This window comes from Ctenopharyngodon idella, chromosome 21, assembly GCF_019924925.1.
Source record: "Ctenopharyngodon idella isolate HZGC_01 chromosome 21, HZGC01, whole genome shotgun sequence".
In the NCBI taxonomy this organism is placed as follows: Eukaryota; Metazoa; Chordata; class Actinopteri; order Cypriniformes; family Xenocyprididae; genus Ctenopharyngodon; species Ctenopharyngodon idella.
This window is the reverse complement of record NC_067240.1, coordinates 9547891-9568518: the sequence shown is the minus strand read 5'-3', so window position 1 is coordinate 9568518 and position 20628 is coordinate 9547891. Positions and strand designations below refer to the sequence as shown.

At 36.4% G+C, this 20628-nt stretch overlaps 1 protein-coding gene across 2 annotated transcripts in view; it reads left to right on the top strand.

The window, feature by feature from the left end:
- The window catches only part of sfswap (splicing factor SWAP), a 100151-nt gene that overhangs the window by 24503 nt on the left and 55020 nt on the right, over positions 1–20628 (top strand). Inside the window, exons 8-10 of one of the 2 annotated variants that reach the window (XM_051877354.1) lie at positions 2625–2910; positions 2995–3168; positions 3304–3397. In XM_051877354.1, the coding sequence (XP_051733314.1) occupies positions 2625–2910; positions 2995–3168; positions 3304–3397 (554 nt within the window). The remainder of the gene's footprint in view (positions 1–2624; positions 2911–2994; positions 3169–3303; positions 3398–20628) is intronic. The other variant, XM_051877355.1, reaches the window with a different exon arrangement.

The window sequence follows — 20628 nt, the reverse complement described above, 5'->3', positions numbered from 1 at the left end:
TCTGTTGATTCTTCAGGCTAATCTTTCTCAAATGGCGCTCGAGTCAAATCCAGCAGCAAATGCTCGACTCTGGATCTTCCACAGCTCTCTACCTCTTTATTTCCACAGGGAGACGTCCTAAACGATTAGATCCCATCATTGAAAATGAAGCCTGCTAAGCTCGAGATGGACCTATTAGTTATGAGATGTGTGAATTCTGCTGTGGTTTTTATGGGGCAGTGATGTCATACAGTAATATGTTTATGATATACTCTGATGGAAATAGGCCTGTCAAAATGATTACATAATCATCTGTTTTGATTATTTGATTTAAATGCAGATATTTGATCAAACTCTGACTTCCAGTTCCAAACACATTGCATTAAAAATGATTTTTATTTTAAAAATGTAAATGTTTTTATATTTTAGCATATTTAAGGAAATATAGTAATATATAAAAATTATTTGAATAATTTGAATGTGTGTGTGCCAAAGTTATTAAATATGATATATTACTGCTGTCAAAAGGATGAGTTTGGGATGACAGAAAAAATTTTTTTAACGTGTTTAACAGAAAAATAATCGCATGCATTAATAAATATATATATATATACACACACACACGTATATATATTGGCTGTCAAAATTCATGCTTTAATGCATGCGATTATTTTTCTGTTTTATTTACATTAGTTTTACATTTTATTTACATTTTCTGTTCTGATTATTATTTTTTTTTCCATACTGTGTGCTCAAGGGGTTTATTTTGCAATAATGAGCACTGACTGTGCATCATCCCACTTATTACAGTCTAGCATATAAATAAATGGAGATGAAATATTGTTGCATAATATTGTTTCGTAATATTAATCTTAAAGTTGTTTCATTCAAAATTTCATAATCGTGAGTCACAGCCCTAGTTCTGCCATATCTCAAATAAAATTTTGGAGATACACTTGCTACACACATCTCTTGCTCTCTCCTTTCTCTTCCCCAAGAATCTCTTTGCTGCTCTCTCTTTTTTCTTTCCCTTGGTCTTTCTGCTCATTTTTGTTTGGCTCCTGCCTTCTTGCGCTCAGTTTCTCTCTCTTTTTCTCCCCACACTCCCGTGCACGTTCACACATTCACAGTCAGTCATAAAGTAAATGTAGTTGTGTCCAGATTCCCAGCGCCCCTCTCCTCCCTCTCCCCTTCCTCTTTCAACTCTCTTTGATGTGTGGCTGCAGTCAGACAGAATGCTAAACTCACCCAATTGAGCAGGACTCTTGGTCTCTTCTAGGTCCTTAACAGCCCTGACTTCAAGAGTACCCAGGAGATGGCGTTGCTTTAATTTCTCTTGCTTTAAAATGTCTTTATTTTTTCTTTTGTAGTGTTTCATCATTGTCAGAGTGCTGCAGGTTCGTGTCTTTACCTTTGTGAAGTCTAAACACTTCTGTGCTCACTTAAAGGAATTATTCACTTGAAAATGTAAATTTTGTCATTTACTTAACCTCATGTTGTTCTAAACCTGTATGAGGGTGAGTAAATGATGACAAAATTTGTATTCTTTGGTGAACTAAACCTTTAAGCCTCTAAAAAATGTGCACATAGCAGATATTTTCTGTATTTGCCTAATAGCACCGATTCAGTTGTGTTGATCTGAACAGAGCTTGAACTCACGGCTCTGTTTGCATTGGGTTTTTATTAAACTGCTTTGTTTAATGGTTCTTTTTTGCCACTGTAACTGTTGACTGAAGGAAAAGAGCAGCGCTTGACAGTAATTAGGCTTTATTAAGTGTTTTTCAAGAACTGTATGTCTTTACATACTTGCCATCTCAACATGAGGACAGTTTGATCCTAATTATTTGTGGTAGAGCAGAACAAACGATTGTTTTTTCTCTTCTGTTCGCTTTTTATCTTCTACTTGAAAAGAAAATTTAATTATGCGGACAGTGATCCAAACGTAGATTATTTTAATTCTTAATTTGCATCAGCAGTTCTCTCAGTGTACTTTCCCGGCAGTATGACCAAAGCAGAAATACTATTAATGACTAATGTTTAATGCAGGGCTCGACAAATATCACCAAAATGAAGCTCCGTCTTTACATTAAAATTGGGGCAGAGAAAACGAGGCAGAGATATTATAATTAAATATAAAAATTGTGGAACTAATGTGAGCTACTGTTCAAAGTTTTGGGGTCAGTAAATCCTTTTTTTTTTTCAGCAAGGATGCAATGAATAGTTCAAAAGAGAAATTAAACATACATTTTATTTTAAATAAATGCTTTTTGAACTTTAGAACACTGGAAAAAATGTATAATATTGTGAAATATTGTGAAAAAAATATTGTGCTTTCCACAAAAATAATAGCACAGCTGTTTTCAGCATTGATGATAATAAGAAATGTTTCTCAAACACCAAATCAGCATAATAGTGTTTTCTGACCACTTTTTCTGAAGGATCATGTGACACTGAAGGCTAGAGTAATGACTGCTGAAAATTCTGCTTTGTCATTACAAGAATGAATTACATTTTTAAACATATTCAATTAGAAAACGCTTATTTTACGTGCATCATATTAAGGAATTCTGTGTGGTGTTTGTTTGTGTGTGTGTTTGTGCGTGTGTGTGTGTGTGTGTGTGTGTGTGTGTATGTATTTCACACAGCAAATGTGGCAGCAATGTACTATGGCTACTGTATGTTGCCTGATGGTACATATTGCCTTGCTCCTCCGCCACCTGGGATTGACGCCAGCGCCTATTACACCTCGCTGCCCGCTGCCATGATGTCAGCACCTCCTGCATCTGGTCCTCCTCCTCCCCCTGGCACCACACCTTTGTTGGATCCTGCAGCTGCAATCCCATCAGCCCCTGTTGCGGGTCCAGTCACGGTGTCAGCTCCTGCATCTGCTCCGCTCTCCCATTCTGCTCCTGCTGCCCCTCCAACTTCCAGGTGTGCATCTGACTTTGCATTCTGTAGAGATTGAAGTATTTCAAAAATCCTATATGCGTCTTTATTTTTCTTTTCTTCCATCAGTTCTCGGCCTCCTCAAACCACCGCCGCCTCGTCGGTGGCGGCCCCTGCCGCCCCTGTCGCAGCCATCATCCCTCCGCCTCCCGACATCCAGCCTGTCATTGACAAACTAGCTGAATATGTGGCCAGAAACGGAGTGAAATTCGAGACCAGTGTGCGTGCCAAGAATGACCCGCGGTAAGCAATTACACTCCTGCTCGTTACAGTCATCCTTCAGATGCGGCGGTCTCACTGCTCCTATTAGATCACTGTAATATGTAATAACTATGAACCACTCTCTGTGTGTGTGTGTGTGTCTTCTACACCCTAAAGGTTTGACTTCCTGCAGTCCTGGCACCAGTACAACTCCTATTATGAGTTTAAAAAGCACTACTTCATGCAGAAAGAAGGCCTGAGTGTGCAGGAGGTAGTTTCATCTCTTTCTTTTTAATTTCTCCTTTCTATTTCTCTCTTGCATGCTAGTTTTATCTCTTTTAAATTCATTGCTCATTAATTGCAATTAAATATATTCGTTTAGCAGATGCTGTTATCTAAGGTGACTTAAAGTACATTTATTACATGAACAGCCCCTCGTTCTGTGTGAACGGCCTCTAAGTGTGAACAGAGCCTTGTCTTTTTGATACTGATAAACTGTTTTGCATGTATATGAGATGCTAATAGCACAGTATGGCATATTTAGCTTCTCATTAACTACTCATTTGGTTTCAGAAATTGATGTTTACCAACTTAAATAATCGTGTTTCATAACCTTCAAGGTTTTTAAAACTTCGTGGCTCTTCTCCGAGGCCATTTCTGCAGACTCTGGATTGCTTATTCACCCCTGTATATTTCTGTTAATTAATTTAGCATATTTTCAGAGAGAGAGAGCCTTGATTTGACATTGCTACATGACTGACATCAGCTGAAATATTCAAAAACATTAGTATGCAAAAATGCAGTGTGTGGATTTTGAGAGAAATGTAGTGTTTTATCAACCGTTCAAGACGCTAACTTCTGTGACTGATAGTTTTTCTGTGTACCGGTACGATAAAACAATTGTAATATAGATGCAAAACCCAAAATATCATTTTTCAAGAAAAACCTCAGCTTAATACAGACAAATTATAAGTCAGTGCAGTAGGTAGATTAGCATCTTATGGTCCTCTTTAGTAATGTAGAAACAGTGTGATACAATACAATAATTCAATTCAGTGTAATGGTAATTCAATAGGGCCATTCAGGACAGTGTAAAGGGTGTAATATAAGGCCAATTAGTAAACAGTAGAGATTTTCATGCAGTCAATACAGAAGCAGTTTACTTTGATCCGTGCTCTAGTTAAACAATGGTGTACTGTGGAAGGAGATTTAGCAGTTGTTTTTCAGAGCAGATATATTGAAGGTTGCTAATCATTCGTTGAAGAAAATTCATTTAGCTGAATGTTTAATTTGACTTGATTTTTCTATCATTTTCATAGTCAATTATCATTAAAGTGCCCCTATTATGCTACTTTAAAGGTTCCTAATTTTGTTTTGGAGTCTTCTTCAATAGATTTACATGCATTTAAGGTAAAAAACACTTTAATTTTCTCATAATATACATTATAATATTGCAACAACTCAAAAAAAGGTTTGTTCGAAGATTCAGTCACTCTAAACCACTCCTTACCGTGAGCCTACTCTGTCCTGATTGGTCAGATGGCCCAGTCTGTTGATTGGCCTACCACTTACAGTGCGTGTTGGAAACAAAATGCCTATTACTAGGGGTGTGACAAGATCTCGTGCAAGATTAAAATAAGAGATTTCTCGTTGAGGTGAAAAGCTGTCTTGCGATATTGCCATGACGGAGTGTGAGGGTGAAATTAGGATAAAATATGCCTACATATGTTCTGACAAATGTCTTGTATTGTAGAATGCACGCACAGCACCTCCGCTTCTAGTATTCACATAGTATGTGCGATTGCGAAATTGAAAGCGAAAGTAAAACGCAAGCGCACATTCAAACGTGATTTCATTATCCCGCATTTTGAGAGTGGCTCCCATTATGAAAGCTATCTCATGCTGGGCTGTGTAGTTGTAACCACTCGTAGCTCTGTATCATGCTTGAAAAAAGTATTGGTCTATATGCAGTGCACTTTGAATATCGGAAAAGTACTTTGATTATGGTTGCACTTATTCTTTGCACTTAATAAGACTAAGAAAGAACTGTGTTATTTTTATTTATACTGTTTTTATTTCTATGTTCAATTTGTGATGAGGAGTTCAGTTAAGAGGGTCAAAAGTTGTAGAAGCTTATAAATCATGTTCAGTTCTAAGGTCTGAAGAGACTCATATGAAATCATACAGGAGAGAAGCCAGGCAGTTGAGTTTGTGGCAAAACCTTTTACAGTGCTTGAGTATTGTTGCCTTTTGCTGCATATGATAATTCATACTCAGAAAGTAGAACTGAAATGACAATCATTACAAGATGATTAGTTAAAACATTTCAAATGCACTGGCATTAATAGTCATGTATTTCGTCATTGAGAATTTCTTAAAAATACTATGTAAGAATCTTGTTCTCATGAACTCAATCTCATGTCTTGTGAGCTAACTGTCTCACCACACCCATACCTATTACCATATTTAAATTTTATGTTTGTTATGAGAATAGACATGACTTTCTTTTCCTTGCTGGAATTCCTCCACAACTTGTAATATTTTAAAAACAACATTCTGAGGCAATAAGTGCTACATTAAGGCAATTCTATGCATGTATCATGTGTACTTAAAGCCTGTCAATCAACTTTAGAGTACCACCCTCAGGCTGAATAACACAACCTCTGCCAAAAGTGTTCTGCATGTGTTCAGCGATTAGAATGTAAAGCTTGTTAAAATGTTTATCATAAACTAACGGTAAGCCTCAGAGTCTGCCCTACCAAAATTTACAATCAGGAGCCGCTACTGCTTGAATTGCTGATGACTCATTTCAACAGTTCTGAATCGATTATTTTTTTTAGGAGACAATACATTTTTTTTTAATTTTTGTCATGCACTTTGATCTTTAAAACTTTGCAGACACTTTACTTAACAAACAGCTATATTACACACTGGATTAAAGGTAATATTCAAAAAAGCATAATGGGGCACATTAAATTTAATGATTAGTTGTCCATTTTTAACTATAATTTAAATAAAAATACTTAAGAATTTATTAGTATTTTCCAAACATTTTCAGAAGGTGTTTTAGTATGAACATTTAGTGTAATATTTTTTGCCATTCATAATTGTTTAAAGCTAATAAAACTTAATCTTAATCAGTTAAACATTGAATTAATCATTCGTTATTCATTAAAGCTGAGGTGTGTAATTATTTCACTATTAAAATAGTCTCTCCTATCCATGTATCTGTTTAATTTGACTGAATTTTCAAACATTTTCATAGTTGATTACCATTAAAATGAATGATTAGTTGTTCATTTTTATCTAGAATTTAAATAACAATACTTAAGAGTTTGTTAGCATTTTCCTCATAATTCATAACATTTTATGATGGTTTATCCAATAAAACTTAAAGCTTAATCAATTTAAATTATTAACATTGAATCAATCATCAATTTATCATTAAAACTAAATTGTTCAGTTTTAAAATAATCTCTCCTATCCCTGTTTCATGTGCAGAGACAACCAACTAAACTACACACTCAACCAGTGGTATTATTTTGGGGCAGGACTATTTGTTTGTTGATCAATGGAAAATTATTTAAAATATTTTTTGCAAATCCATTTACCACAGAAATTACGCACTTCAGCTTTTACATCCCCGTCGGTCTTCAGGCAAATCCAAGATTATTAGCGAGGGGTCTCAGTCTGTGAACAGCAAATGATGCCAGTCTTGACCGCCGATTGCAAGAAAATGACATCTTGATATATTTACCAGTCAATTAGTCATGGTGGTTTGAAAAAGATGTCAAGAAGGACAAGAATAATTAGGGCTCGTAATTCAGGCCTTGATAAAAATAAAAAAAAATAAAAATTGGCATATTTTCTTTTATTTTTTTACTATTTGTTGTCATGTGTATTCTGCCTCGGTGTGTACGATGCTGTAAATCCATTATGCCAAGACTACTTGTTGTTTTTCCTGTCATTACTGATAATTAACTCGCTGGTCATTCTTAATGCATTGAGAGGCAAGACAGACTTAACTGTGCAGCTGTGCATTATTAAATATAAGCAATGTTCCAGTGAATTGAATTAGAATAAGAGGGTTTTTATGGATACATCTGCCTGTAAGTGCTCAGAGTGGCCTCTCTGTGATTCTCCCACGCATGGCACTGGCTAATACAAATTTTGAAAGCAAGTGATAGACTGGCATAATGTTTATTATAGAAAGGAGGCGGGATTCTTCATGTTATTGAATGGAACGCTGCAAGCTTTAAGGGATCGTTGACCTCTGGTCTCCGTAAGTGAATCTTATGCTAATGCTCCCATTCTCTGCTTTAAATTGATATTGCATTTGTGCTGTTTTACATTGAAGTGATCTAAATTCCCATGATACCTCCTAAATAATAATAGTCTGTTTTCAGTTGTAGTAATAGGGATTTATTTTTTTGTTCAGAAGCACTTGTGCTCTGCAGCTCAAACAGTAGAGGTTTTGATTCCCAAGGAAAGCATGGAACTAATGAAATGTAAACCTTGGATGCAATGTTAGTCGCTTTAGATAAAACTGTCTGCCAAATACATAAATGTAAATGTAAGGAGCACAATCAGTTTTTTAAAGACCATAATGTTAATGTGTAAGGCAAGGCTTCTATTATAAGCGCACTTGCCGCGCCTACATTTGAAATAACAAACTTGCGTGAGCAAAAGACGCGATATGTGAACGGCCCCCAAAGCCAGCAAAGATTGCAGTTCAGTCTCCATGTTATTGTTTACATGGTCGTCAAGAATACGCAGAGCGAACGTGGGCAGCCACGCCATCATTTTCAAAAGTCTCCGTTTTGGTTCGTTTACACTGAAACACAACCGTTTTCAAACTAAAACAGGGTCTGCAGCGTTTTCGAAAGTCTCCGTTTTCAAGGTTCGAAAACTCCGGCGTAGTGTAAATGACAGACGTAACCGTAGCAAAACTTATGCGTATTAAAACGAAAACGCACTAGTCTAAACGGGGCCTAAAAGTGCAGTAAGTGATTTCTGATCGAACCGAGCACCGTAACACACTTGCAGCCAATCAACAGTAGGGGGCGTATTCCCTCATGATGGGGAGGAGAGAGAGTGAGCAATAGGGAGATTTGAAGAAAGACTGTAGAAAGAGAGATGGCTGAGAGACATTATAAAAGAGAAAAGGAATATCAGAGGAATATCACTGGAAAAAGAAGGGTTATGATCAGGCAAGAGTTTTAGGACCCACGTTAATATTAGAAAAGCTTTCTAGCGCTGGAGAGACCTACGCGGGAAGGCCTGAAAATGGGTGCCGAGGTTGCATTGTTTCTGCTCCATATGTGAGTAACATTGGTTTTGCTGTTTCACAGGACCAAAATATGCTGTCGTTGTAATGTTAGCTAGCAGGACAGTTTTGAGTGTCATTGTTTGTTTGGATCTGGTGTGCTGGTGTCCGACTAACAACCAACTGTTGCTTTTATATACTCTTGTGTACTGTATGTTCATTTTTAGTTCTTCTTTGTCGTTCATCATCTTTGCTTTATTTTTTGAGAAGCATTATTTTGCTTTGCTTTAGCTATGATAAAGATACATCCACTCTTGCATTGCGTGTCCGTGCATTTTGAGGGCGAAGCAATGCAGGGAGGGATATGTTTCTTTGGGTTGATTTTTAGATATCAATAGCAACTTTAAGTGTGCTAATCAGCTGGAGAATTAAGGAATCGTTTTGTTGTAAAGGTGTCGTTCGTGAATATTTATTAAGTTACTTCACTGGATGCTCATGGAAGGTTGCCAAGCAACTTCTGCATGATCTAATTAATATTTGTTATACCTTGAATTCATTGGGCGTACATACATAACAAGGTTATGCGTTTAAAATCAGCTAGACGAAGCATGACACAATGGAATAGAAAAATGGATGGAATGTAAGACATACTTGCATATACTGTATATTAGCAAACTTTTACATGCTGTCTCTGTTTATAAGGTGGATTGTAGTGAGAAAAACTGCCAATCACAGTGTGGAATGTAATTTGCATAGGTTAAGGAGTTTTTATTCTGATGGTTTCATAAGCGTTGATTCGTTTTCAGATGCCACTCTCACAAGTTTACACACATTGAGTTGAGTCTGTAGCTGCTGTTTTTCCACAGTGTGTGATTATGATGAACGGGTTGACTGAAGATCCTCCTTCCCTTAATGAGACCGTCGACTGCAAGCTTTGGCTGTGTGCTTCTGTTGGCATGCGTTTAGGTCAGAAATGTGAGGATCAGGCTCTGATGTGTGGTTTTGTGTGTGCTGCACTGCTTTCATCCAGGGCTAAGCAGAGACTACGGGAGCTCAGATGAAATCAATTCCTTATCCAGCTGCCATGTCGTAGTCATCCCTGCAAATTTGGACTGTTTGATACCTCATTGTGTTTTTGAGGGTAGATCTTCTAGTTTGGTGAATTCACTCATTGGTAGAGGCCTTTTAATTCTTGCTAGGGATATCAATTGAATGTGTTAATTTAATATGATTAATTATTACGCAACACGTTTAAAAAAAATTTACACTATTAATCAAACCCCTTGATCCGTACTTAAATTGATTATTAATTTTTTTCTACCTTTGGTGCAATTAAAGTCTGATTTAATTTGATTAATTAATCAGGCATATGTAATTAATTACATTAAAAAAATTAAAAAAATAGATTGACAGCCCTTGTTCTAACCAATCTTCAAGGGCTGCACAATATTGGAAAAAACTGACATTGCGATATTTTGTTTTTCTGTAATATATATTGCGATATAAATACAGTTTCACCAAATGAATAACTATTTGGAAAGATTTAATTATTCTAGAATGATTGGGGTGATTTTGTTGGAGAGTGAATCTGCATAGGAAATAAACAAATTACAAGCATATATAAATACAAAGATACAAATGAAATAAACAGTGCTTCAGCATATGTTTTTCAGCTAAGTGTAACAGGTTTTAGGTACAGAAATTGAATAATCAATTGTAAAATAACACTGCATAGTCTTCACTGTATTAGTTAAATATAATTAATCTTTGTAAAAGTGATTTTAAGAGCTAATGCGTGAATCCAATATAATGGTACACATCCATTTTCTTTCTCATTTGTTTACATTCACGTAAGCCATAAGCAATTGTGTTTACGAGGATATTCGCAGAGATGGGCATTTTGACACAGTAATTTTGTGTACATGTGTCCGTTCAAGCACAAATAGATGGAAAGAGAACAGAATTCGGTGTGTGCGCACAGAAAACAGCACTCGAGCTCTGAATTGAGTTCTCTTTTGCGTCTTCTTGCACTTAAATGGTTTACAGTCACTTGAATGTTTAATCTGACAGGACCTAAACACATGCAAATGATAAATTTTCACTCTATGATGGTTAAACCTTGCAATTAATCCGAGAATCACGTGCGTTTTGAACCTATTACCTGGTCTATACGGATCATGTTTATCCCTATACTTGACATCGCACTTACTGGGATGTGATTATCGCGGATGTGCACGTCGCAATATCGATGCTCATGTTCCTGAATTGTTTCCTGTAGAGTTAACATAGCTGGTACACTCTTAAATATGAAGATTCTTTTTGTGAACAGTTCTTAAAAGAACCCTTTTTTCTTAGTGTGAACAATATTTTAATAATTAGAAGAAGCTTTTTTCACAATCTTTTTAATCAATGGAAATTTTCCATGGATTTTAAAGGTTCTTTATGAAACCATCAATGCCCAAAAGGACCTTTGTTTTTAAGAGTGTGCCATCACTGTATCAGAAGAGATGTTAGATCTACAACCTACATCTCTGAAATATAGAGTTAGGAAGTAATAAGTAATGAAAGGAAATAGGAGCTTGTAACATTGAGGACAACAGAGGAAGAAAGTGTAGTGGGAAAATTAGATGAAATGTTCCATTGTCACAATCAACTCAACAATGCTGTACTCGGAGTAGGATCTGTTGTTATTTGCTTGCCCTGCCAGTAATATTGTCTCCAGAGACAGAGCTAGACTACGGCTTTAGCTAATTTCCTCAATTTTTTTGAACTTTCTGTATTGTAAGCTGTGCAAATTTTTTTGTTTATTCATTTTGAACGTCTTCCACTCTTAATTGTACTTCCAGCTGGGTGGCAATCATTCCAACTGCCGGATGTGCTGAACACTTCCCAACCTCTTAAAGCTTTGGCTTTGCTTTGGGTGCATAAAATTCACCATGCATTCCCCAAATTAACTGGGTAGAGAGTTGTGGAGATCCCTTGAGCTCACTTTTAGACTGCTTCTAAGCATTGTCTGAAAGAGCGATCAAGTTATACAATGGCCTCAAAAAGTTTTGGATGCTTAAAAATGAGAGTTTTGTCATAATAAGCTAAACTATCATTTTAATTCGCTCTTAAAATGTCTGAATATCATTACATTAGATAACAATGTATCAACTCAAGTTGTATTTGATATGTTTTGTTATGTAATGCAATGGCAGCAAAATACAGTTTCCTGCCAGTAATTTTTATGGACAGTAAATGTTCTCAAATTGAGGTTGGTGTTACGAAAAGTTTTGCACGCTGAATTGTTTTTTTTGTTTTCTGCACAAGTAGTTTAATATCATCATAAATTGCGTGTTTTATCACATCATTAGAGCAAACTGATAGATAAACTGAACCATGTCTAACCATTGTTAGATGAAGTGAGTTTGCAGGGCATCTGCATTCATGCACGCTTAACTGCTTTTTAATTCAAGTCAGTTTGGAGGATTTTTATTTGCACGGTCAGGATAGAAATCCGGAGGTTCAGAGGAAGGACAGAGGAAGCCCCAAGCCCGTGAAAATCTATGTATCCTTGTAACTTGTGCGCATACCTCAAGGACACCATCCCACAACCTATTGCTTTGAGCGTCACACTACATGAATGTAGTTTATGTGGACGGCCATATTTCGCTAACACCTGCTGCCTCATTAAAACCCGTGTCCCACCAAGTGCCTGAAAGCCTTTTTTTCTTCTCATGGGTGAATAAAAGTTGTATCAAATCAATAAAAAGGGCAGACTACCACAAGCAATCACAAACTGAATTTTATCCAAACGCACTCACAGAAGAACCACAATCTGATATGTAATCTGAAAGTTTTTTGCTTTACATGGTGTTCCTTTGTTCTTCCTTACTAATTCAGGATCCACAGAGGACGTTTGGTGTGATTCGCAAAGTTCAGCCTCCCTGTAAATTCGTCGGCCTCAGACAGCATTTAAACTTGATGTTCTGGGATTTTCTTACATTTGGTTCAGATTTCTTCATCTCAGCAAAGTTTGACTGCTTTAAGTCAGCTATATTTAACCACATTTTATGTGGTTTGCATTTTTTTTATTTATTTTTTTTAATGGAAACGTATGAGGGAACTTGTGCTGTAAAAAGCTTTTACAAGGCAGAATTGTGTCTGGAGACTCTCAGAGACTGCTGTGGCTTGACTTTTAGAGCATAATGTATTGTCCTGGATGGTTCGGGTGCTTTGAATTAAATTTAAGGTCAGGTGAGGGGTTTGACCTTAAAGCTGGCAGGTTTTGAAAGTCCTGATTCTTGTAATTGCAACCCAGTCGCATATTTAAAACCGTCTGCTTTAGCCATCATCACAGTTCTTGAAGTGTTCTCTTTAAAGAACATGTACTCTTGTATAATAAGGTCTTTTAAAACATGGTAATGGTTGTCTCAGGGTCCATTGTCCTTTTTTTAATTTCTCCTTATCAGACCTTTCTCAGACAAGATTTACATGTCAGTTCCATTAAAACAAGTCTAGTATGGCTCTAAACTGGGTCTAGGTGAGTGCCAGATCAATGATAGCATAAAGATGTTGTTTTTTTTCTGGTTTTATTAATGGTCTAATTGTTTGATTTTTCAGTCTTAGCCATTACTACCCAAGTTTTTCCTCTTAAGATAATTTGAATTGAAATCGACTAAGTTTTGTTCTTGTGTGGCATTCTAGGAACCTAAGTGGGATTTCTATTTTTCTTGCTTTGGTGAGGTCCTTGTTAATATTTCCCTGTGTAATAATCAAGGCTTTTGGCTGGTCCCTCAACTTCATAAATCATCAATAATGTTTTTGTGCTGCAGCTTTTGAGTTTCTCCATAAAGCATAAATGCTGCACCGCCAACGGTTCCAGCTCTGAGGTTTTGGCACGCTCTCATGTTTAAATGAAATGGTCAGCCTCTTAGCTGCTTTTAATGAAAAGTGGAAACATTTCTCTGCGGCCTCTGTGTAACTGAGCTTTCATTTGATGTCAAACCCACCACCGTTTTTATTGCACGAAATGGCAAGGACCGGGTTGATATTTAATTTGTCATAAAAGTACATCTATGACACCAACAACACTATATATATATATATATATATATATATATATATATATATATATATATATATATAAATTATAATCATTTCCTTTTCCCCACAAACATTGCAACATATTATTAAAAAATTTATCAAAACGTTCTTCTTTTCTCTCCACAATACTACATTTCCATCCTCCACTCTGAGCGACTATTTTTATACATTACAAGGATTTCTGAACTACACAGAGCTTTCTTGTATAATGCAATAGAGTTCTGAGTACTGGATTCTGATTGGTCGATGGTGTCAGAATTTATTTATTTATTTTTGTATAATGTCCACTGAACTACAGTATACAGGTGCTGGTCATATAATTAGAATATCATCAAAAAGTTGATTTATTTCACTAATTCCATTCAAAAAGTGAAACTTGTATATTATATTCATTCATTACACACAGACTGATATATTTCAGATGTTTATTTCTTTTAATTTTGATGATTATATCTGACAACTAAGGAAAATCCCAAATTCAGTATCTCAGAAAATTAGAATATTACTTAAGACCAATACAAAGAAAGGATTTTTAGAAATCTTGGCCAACTGAAAAGTATGAACATGAAAAGTATGAGCATGTACAGCACTCAATACTTAGTTGGGGCTCCTTTTGCCTGAATTACTGCAGCAATGCGGCGTGGCATGGAGTCGATCAGTCTGTGGCACTGCTCAGGTTTTATAAGAGCCCAGGTTGCTCTGATAGTGGCCTTCAGCTCTTCTGCATTGTTGGGTCTGGCATATCGCATCTTCCTCTTCACAATACCCCATAGATTTTCTATGGGGTTAAGGTCAGGCGAGTTTGCTGGCCAATTAAGAACAGGGATACCATGGTCCTTAAACCAGGTACTGGTAGCTTTGGCACTGTGTACAGGTGCCAAGTCCTGTTGGAAAATGAAATCTGCATCTCCATAAAGTTGGTCAGCAGCAGGAAGCATGAAGTGCTCTAAAACTTCCTGGTATACGGCTGCGTTGACCTTGGACCTCAGAAAACACAGTGAACCAACACCAGCAGATGACATGGCACCCCAAACCATCACTGACTGTGGAAACTTTACACTGGACCTCAAGCAACGTGGATTGTGTGCCTCTCCTCTCTTCCTCCAGACTCTGGGACCCTGATTTCCAAAGGAAATGCAAAATTTACTTTCATCAGAGAACATAACTTTGGACCACTCAGCAGCAGTCCAGTCCTTTTTGTCTTTAACCCAGGCGAGACGCTTCTGACGCTGTCTGTTGTTCAAGAGTGGCTTGACACAAGGAATGCGACAGCTGAAACCCATGTCTTGCATACGTCTGTGCGTAGTGGTTCTTGAAGCACTGACTCCAGCTGCAGTCCACTCTTTGTGAATCTCCCCCACATTTTTGAATGGGTTTTGTTTCACAATCCTCTCCACATTGCAGTTATCCCTATTGCTTGTACACTTTTTTTCTACCACATCTTTTCCTTCCCTTCGCCTCTCTATTAATGTGCTTGGACACAGAGCTCTGTGAACAGCCAGCCTCTTTTGCAATGACCTTTTGTGTCTTGCCCTCCTTGTGCAAGGTGTCAATGTTCGTCTTTTGGACAACTGTCAAGTCAGCAGTCTTCCCCATGATTGTGTAGCCTACAGAACTAGACTGAGAGACCATTAAAAGGCCTTTGCAGGTGTTTTGAGTTAATTAGCTGATTAGAGTGTGGCACCAGGTGTCTTCAATAATGAACCTTTTCACAATATTCTAATTTTCTGAGATACTGAATTTGGGATTTTCCTTAGTTGTCAGTTATAATCATCAAAATTAAAAGAAATAAACATTTGAAATATATCAGTCTGTGTGTAATGAATGAATATAATATACAAGTTTCACTTTTTGAATGGAATTAGTGAAATAAATCAACTTTTTGATGATATTCTAATTATATGACCAGCACCTGTATATTTGAATGTGGTCCCTGGCAAGCCAGTTTCCTAGATAGCCAGTTTCAGCTCTCTTGTAGCACAGTGCATTCTTTTTATGTTAAAATAATTTAAACTTAGATGAATATTTCATGTTCTTTTTATTTATTTATTTGGTTATTATTTATTTATACATAGTCATGTAATGAACAAGAATAATGAACTATCATTATCACCAAGTAAACCAAGTAAGACCATTCCACTTTGTAATGGGATCCTGATCACCCTGTTGAGGTTTAACTGCCACTACCCTCAACATAATCTGAGATATTTTTTTTTAAATAAATTTGACATTAATGTTTTTTACATAAATAATACAAATGTTTTTTTTTTCCCCTCTTTGCTCTCTTTCTTCCAGTTTTTGCCTCTACTGATATTTCATGTTTTTTTCCTTAAACTTAGTAAATTAAAGCTCTCATTTTTAGAAGTGTTTATTTTTTTACCCTCTGGCATGGTTTCTGCATTCCCTTTCATATCCAACAGACTGCTTTAAAAACATGAAAAGTGAAAGACAGGAATTATCTTTGTTGTGGCTTTTGAGGGCGGTAGTAAGGGAAAGACATTTGCATGTCTTGCGTCCGTATTTCAAAATATCTGCTAACTATATCATGCTGAAAATATAAAAATCATTTTGAATTAGACTTGTTTTTTTGTTTAATCAAACGAAATATATATTTCTATGATAAGGGGTGTTACTAAGACCTTGAGGTGGTTAAAAGAAGGTGGCTGTAATAATATCTTCATGTTTTATTTTGGCAGACGAATATGTGCTACTCATGTCCGTGACTTTGAGAAATGCCTCTGAGCGCCAGTATCTCAGCTACGACAGCGACGCTTAAAGGCTGTCTGCACATTTTTAGCAGCATGCCATTTTACAGCCCCCTCTGGGGCACTTTTTCCTCAGCTAAACCATTTTTGATCATTGTGTCCCTCTCTTTTATGTACATCCAAGGATACTGCTTCTCTTCGGTTTTTGGTGACTTACAATGCATGAAGTAGTGAATGACATCCAAAGGCTCTTGAATATAGACTACATACAGTATGAGGAGGAGGAGACTAACCACTTGTAGAAAAGTGGTCAGAGAAATTGCTGTGCTCAATATGGTGGGTGTAGAAAAGGATGTTGTTCTTTTATAGAAAAGTAAGGTGTTCCTTTTAATGTAAAAGGACCAGTTAGCTTATTGGTAAAGGCATATCCTGGTCTATTTGCTCAAAAACACAAGTGTACTAGCTAGACTATACTCATATATTTAAGCTAAATAATTACATTTTAATACCATAGTTGTCATATTCAGTGGCGTGTTTGTATATGTACACTACCGTTCAAAAGTCTGGGTCTCTTATACTCACTCAGGCTGCATTTATTTGATCAATAAAGTAAAAAACAACAATATTGTGGAATATTATTACAATTTAAATTAACTGTTTTCTATTTTAATGTATTTTAAAATATAATTTATTCCTGTGATGACAAAGCTGAATTTTCTGCAGCCATTACTTCAGTCTTCAGAGTCACATGATCCTTTAGAAATCATTCTAATACACTGATTTGGTGCTAAAGAAACATTTCTTATTATCAGTGTTGAAAACATTGTTGGAAACAGTATCATTTATTTGATATAGAAATCTTTTGTAACATTATTAATGTCTTTACTAGCACTTTTTGAATATTAACAGTTTATAGCATTGACATTGCCAGTGTAAGCAGCAATAGCTGAAATGTAGCAGAAGCATAACTGCAAGTAGATTTTCAGTACCAAGACTATTTTTACCATGAATTTCACACTATAAACCCAGAAAACACTGCAGTTCATATTTGCTGTCAGTTGGACATCATAATGTATGTGAACACTTCTCGTGCACATGCTAACACAAATATGTGTTAAAAAGTGTAGTTCGATGGACTCTCATATACAGTGTGATCTCTCCTCCAATCCTGACTCTGGCTCTCACATAAATTCAGTTAAGGACCAACCAAGTTACCTGGGTATCTGCTTTCTGTCAAACCGTAAAACTCCCTGTATTCTCTCTCGTACCTACTTTAATAGCACAGTCTGTAATTACTGCAACTCACAGGCCATTAGCGCTGGTGCAAGAACAAACAGCAGCTCTTCCTGTTCTCTTCTGTGATGATTAAGCAGGCATATTTGCAAACCCAAACCTCTGTTTTAAGCCTATGAGCTGAGTCTCAGTGCCTCATCAATTATAGATTATATCTGTAATTAGAGTCTCTCCGTCAGTCCTAGCATTTTGTACACAGTAACCTTGTTTATTATGTCTCTTCTAGTTGTAAAGAAAAATTATCCAGTGTATTTAATTCCAGCCTTGGTGATTACAGTCTTATAGTATGAACATCCCATTATTTCAAAAGAAATTTATTTTGTCTAATCTCTGTTTTTAAAAATTAGAGATGGGTCACAATGGATAACTAGCTTTTTAAAAACACTTTATGCTTGTGTAAATGTGAATGCTTAAAATACTTTTTGTTTTTTGTTTTTTTGTTTTTTTACAGCATTTATTAATCTAGGTTAATGTTAAAGGCATATTTCACCCAAAAATGAAAATTGTCATCATTTACTCCCCCTCAAGTTGTTCCAACCCTGTATACATTTCTTTGTTCTGCTGTACACAAAGGATTTGGAAGAATGTTTTCTATTCTTGACTGATCTCACCCCCCATTAATTACCATAGTAGGAAAAAATACCATTTTAGTCAATGGGGAATGTCAGAATCAGAATGCTTAGTTCACGCTTTAAAAAAAATGTCCGTCAAAACGAACACGTTGAAGACAGTTTGAACTTTTTCAAACGGATTGGCGTTTATTCGCTTCACCATGCAGTGTGAAGTATTTCACTCAGTTTCCTGATCATTCCAATTCAATTTCTGCAAGTGAAGAAGAAATTTATACTCAGGTGCGTTATGTATTATGTATGTTATCGTCTCTGACAGACAGCATGTTGAAGTTGCTCAGGCCGCCATTTTCTCCCTCTTCTCGGAAAGCAATGACGCGTTCACATTCAGTAGTGTGGGTTTTCCAGGAAATGTGTGTACTCGCTTCTCATAAATACTACTGTGTATTGTGCATGTTATTTTTTGACAGACCTTGATGTTGTGATATTCAAATTATGTGAATTTGAGAACAGATGGATGGTAAGGTAATAATTATTTATTTCTTAGCCAGCAAGTATTCGGTGAAGTGATTGATGCCCATGATTGTGTTATGTCGATGTTTCTAGTTCTGATATTCCAACCAACAGTTTTTGACAGACGTGATAACGTGCATGAGGGGTGAACTACAGTCAAACCAAAAATTATTTTTTTATATTTTTGATATATTTTTACTAGTGAGTGCAGGACACTGTAGTTCTTTTATATAAGTGAGGATAGCAAAATAAAGTAAACTGTGACATATTATACCCAAAAATTCTTCATACAGTGGACTACCAGTAAAACTGATAAAAATTTGAACCAAAAATTATTCAGACTCTTTGACCTGACCATGCTTTTCTTAAGTGTTATCTGACAAAATTAAGATTATTTTTTTCTGACACAGTTTAACTCTGAGATATTGTCATATTTTATTACCATTTTTTTTAACTATGGTAAATAAACTGTATTAATGATTAATTAATTTTTTGAGTAATTATAAAATGTGCTGGAGACGTTCGAAAAGCTTTTTGTGAAGTTTTGAGAAGTTATTTTGTGGTTTAAATAAATTGCATGTTACTCAGAGACTGACATGCTTAGCTTGTCAAAAATGGTACATTCAGCTGTCGCAAATTCGTTGACTTTGGAAAACCAAGTTCATTTCTTTTACCAGGTCTTTTATAACAAAAAATTTCTGCCTTAAGTCTGTCCCATAGACCTCCATTGAAAATGCCTTGTCCCATGGACGTCTACTGTAAATGCATGGCTGTAGACATGGTTTTTGTTTGATTTTACATACAAGTTGAGAGATATCTTTCTCTTCCTCTCTCTTTCTCCTTCTGTCCCTTATCTCTCGCTCCCCTCAGCTACTAGCCCTCATTTTCATTGTCATCTTTAGTGTATCTACGCACATTTTATCTACCTTTATAGCCTAGTTAGCTCTGTTCTTGCAACTTGGAAGCCATTGCTTCCATTTTTTCTTTGCTCAGGTCTGCAGTACATCAGCTCCCCTTTGAAGAGGTGAAACAGCCAGTCACCCTGCTTTCTTTGTTTGCTTCCTTTCATTGTGTTTTCCTCTGGGCAAGTGAACCTCGATTGCACCCCTCCTCCCTCACCTCACCCTGCCATGCCTTTTTTTATTCCAATTTGTTTTGTGTCCTTTTTTATCCAGTGTTGTAATGCCCTGCTGTGTCAGGACAGCAGTGGATTCGTCAGATAACCCAGCTGTCCTCGGGCCACTGCATTGATGGCTTGATTAGTGGAAATAATCAAACTGTACAGAAGACCTCCAGCAGCTCATTTCGACTGATTAATTAAGAGAACAGGGGCAGCATCTCTAAAAGAGTCACCAGCTTCTTTAAAGCAGAATATCACTGTTGATCTTCTCAGTCTCTTGATTTGTTGTCTTCCTCTATTTGGAAACCACTTTGGTTCTACTTTTGACTTTTTGGGTAAGAAACCTACTTTTGTTGTCTAAAAACTCTGTTTTTGTTATCACTTTCTGCGTTCTCTGCCACCTGAACTTTTGGAGAATCCTTACAAGTTGTTACGAATGAAGTTTTGCCACTGCTCAGAAAAAAAAAGTCTGTAAACATTGCACTTGCAGTAAGAGATTTTTATGCTGGAGCTTTCAGTTTGTTTGATGTCAAAGTTCAGTTCGGTTTGCATGAAAGTTACTTTCTGAGTTAAGAAATAAGAAACCACACTGAGAAAGTCTGCTTGAAGATGTGCCTCTGAAAAAATTCTGGTTTAATTTGTCCAAGTGAACTGTGATTTATGACGTACTGATGACGAATGCACTTGTGGGGAATCAGTCCCAAAGCACCCAAGCCTTTCCTGTTGTGGCTCGTCTCAGCAGAAAATACCTTAGGTGAGCAGCTCGTATTCTTTGCATCTTGGATGCAATACAAATGCAATAAGCATCTAGGCAAGTGACAACCATTTGCTTTTGCAAAGACACATTTTCTTACGACATGTAAATTGGCATGATTTTTATGTTTTAACACAGTTGTATCATGTTTGGTCTCATTTTTCAGCCTAAGATATTAATTGAAATTTAGGGTG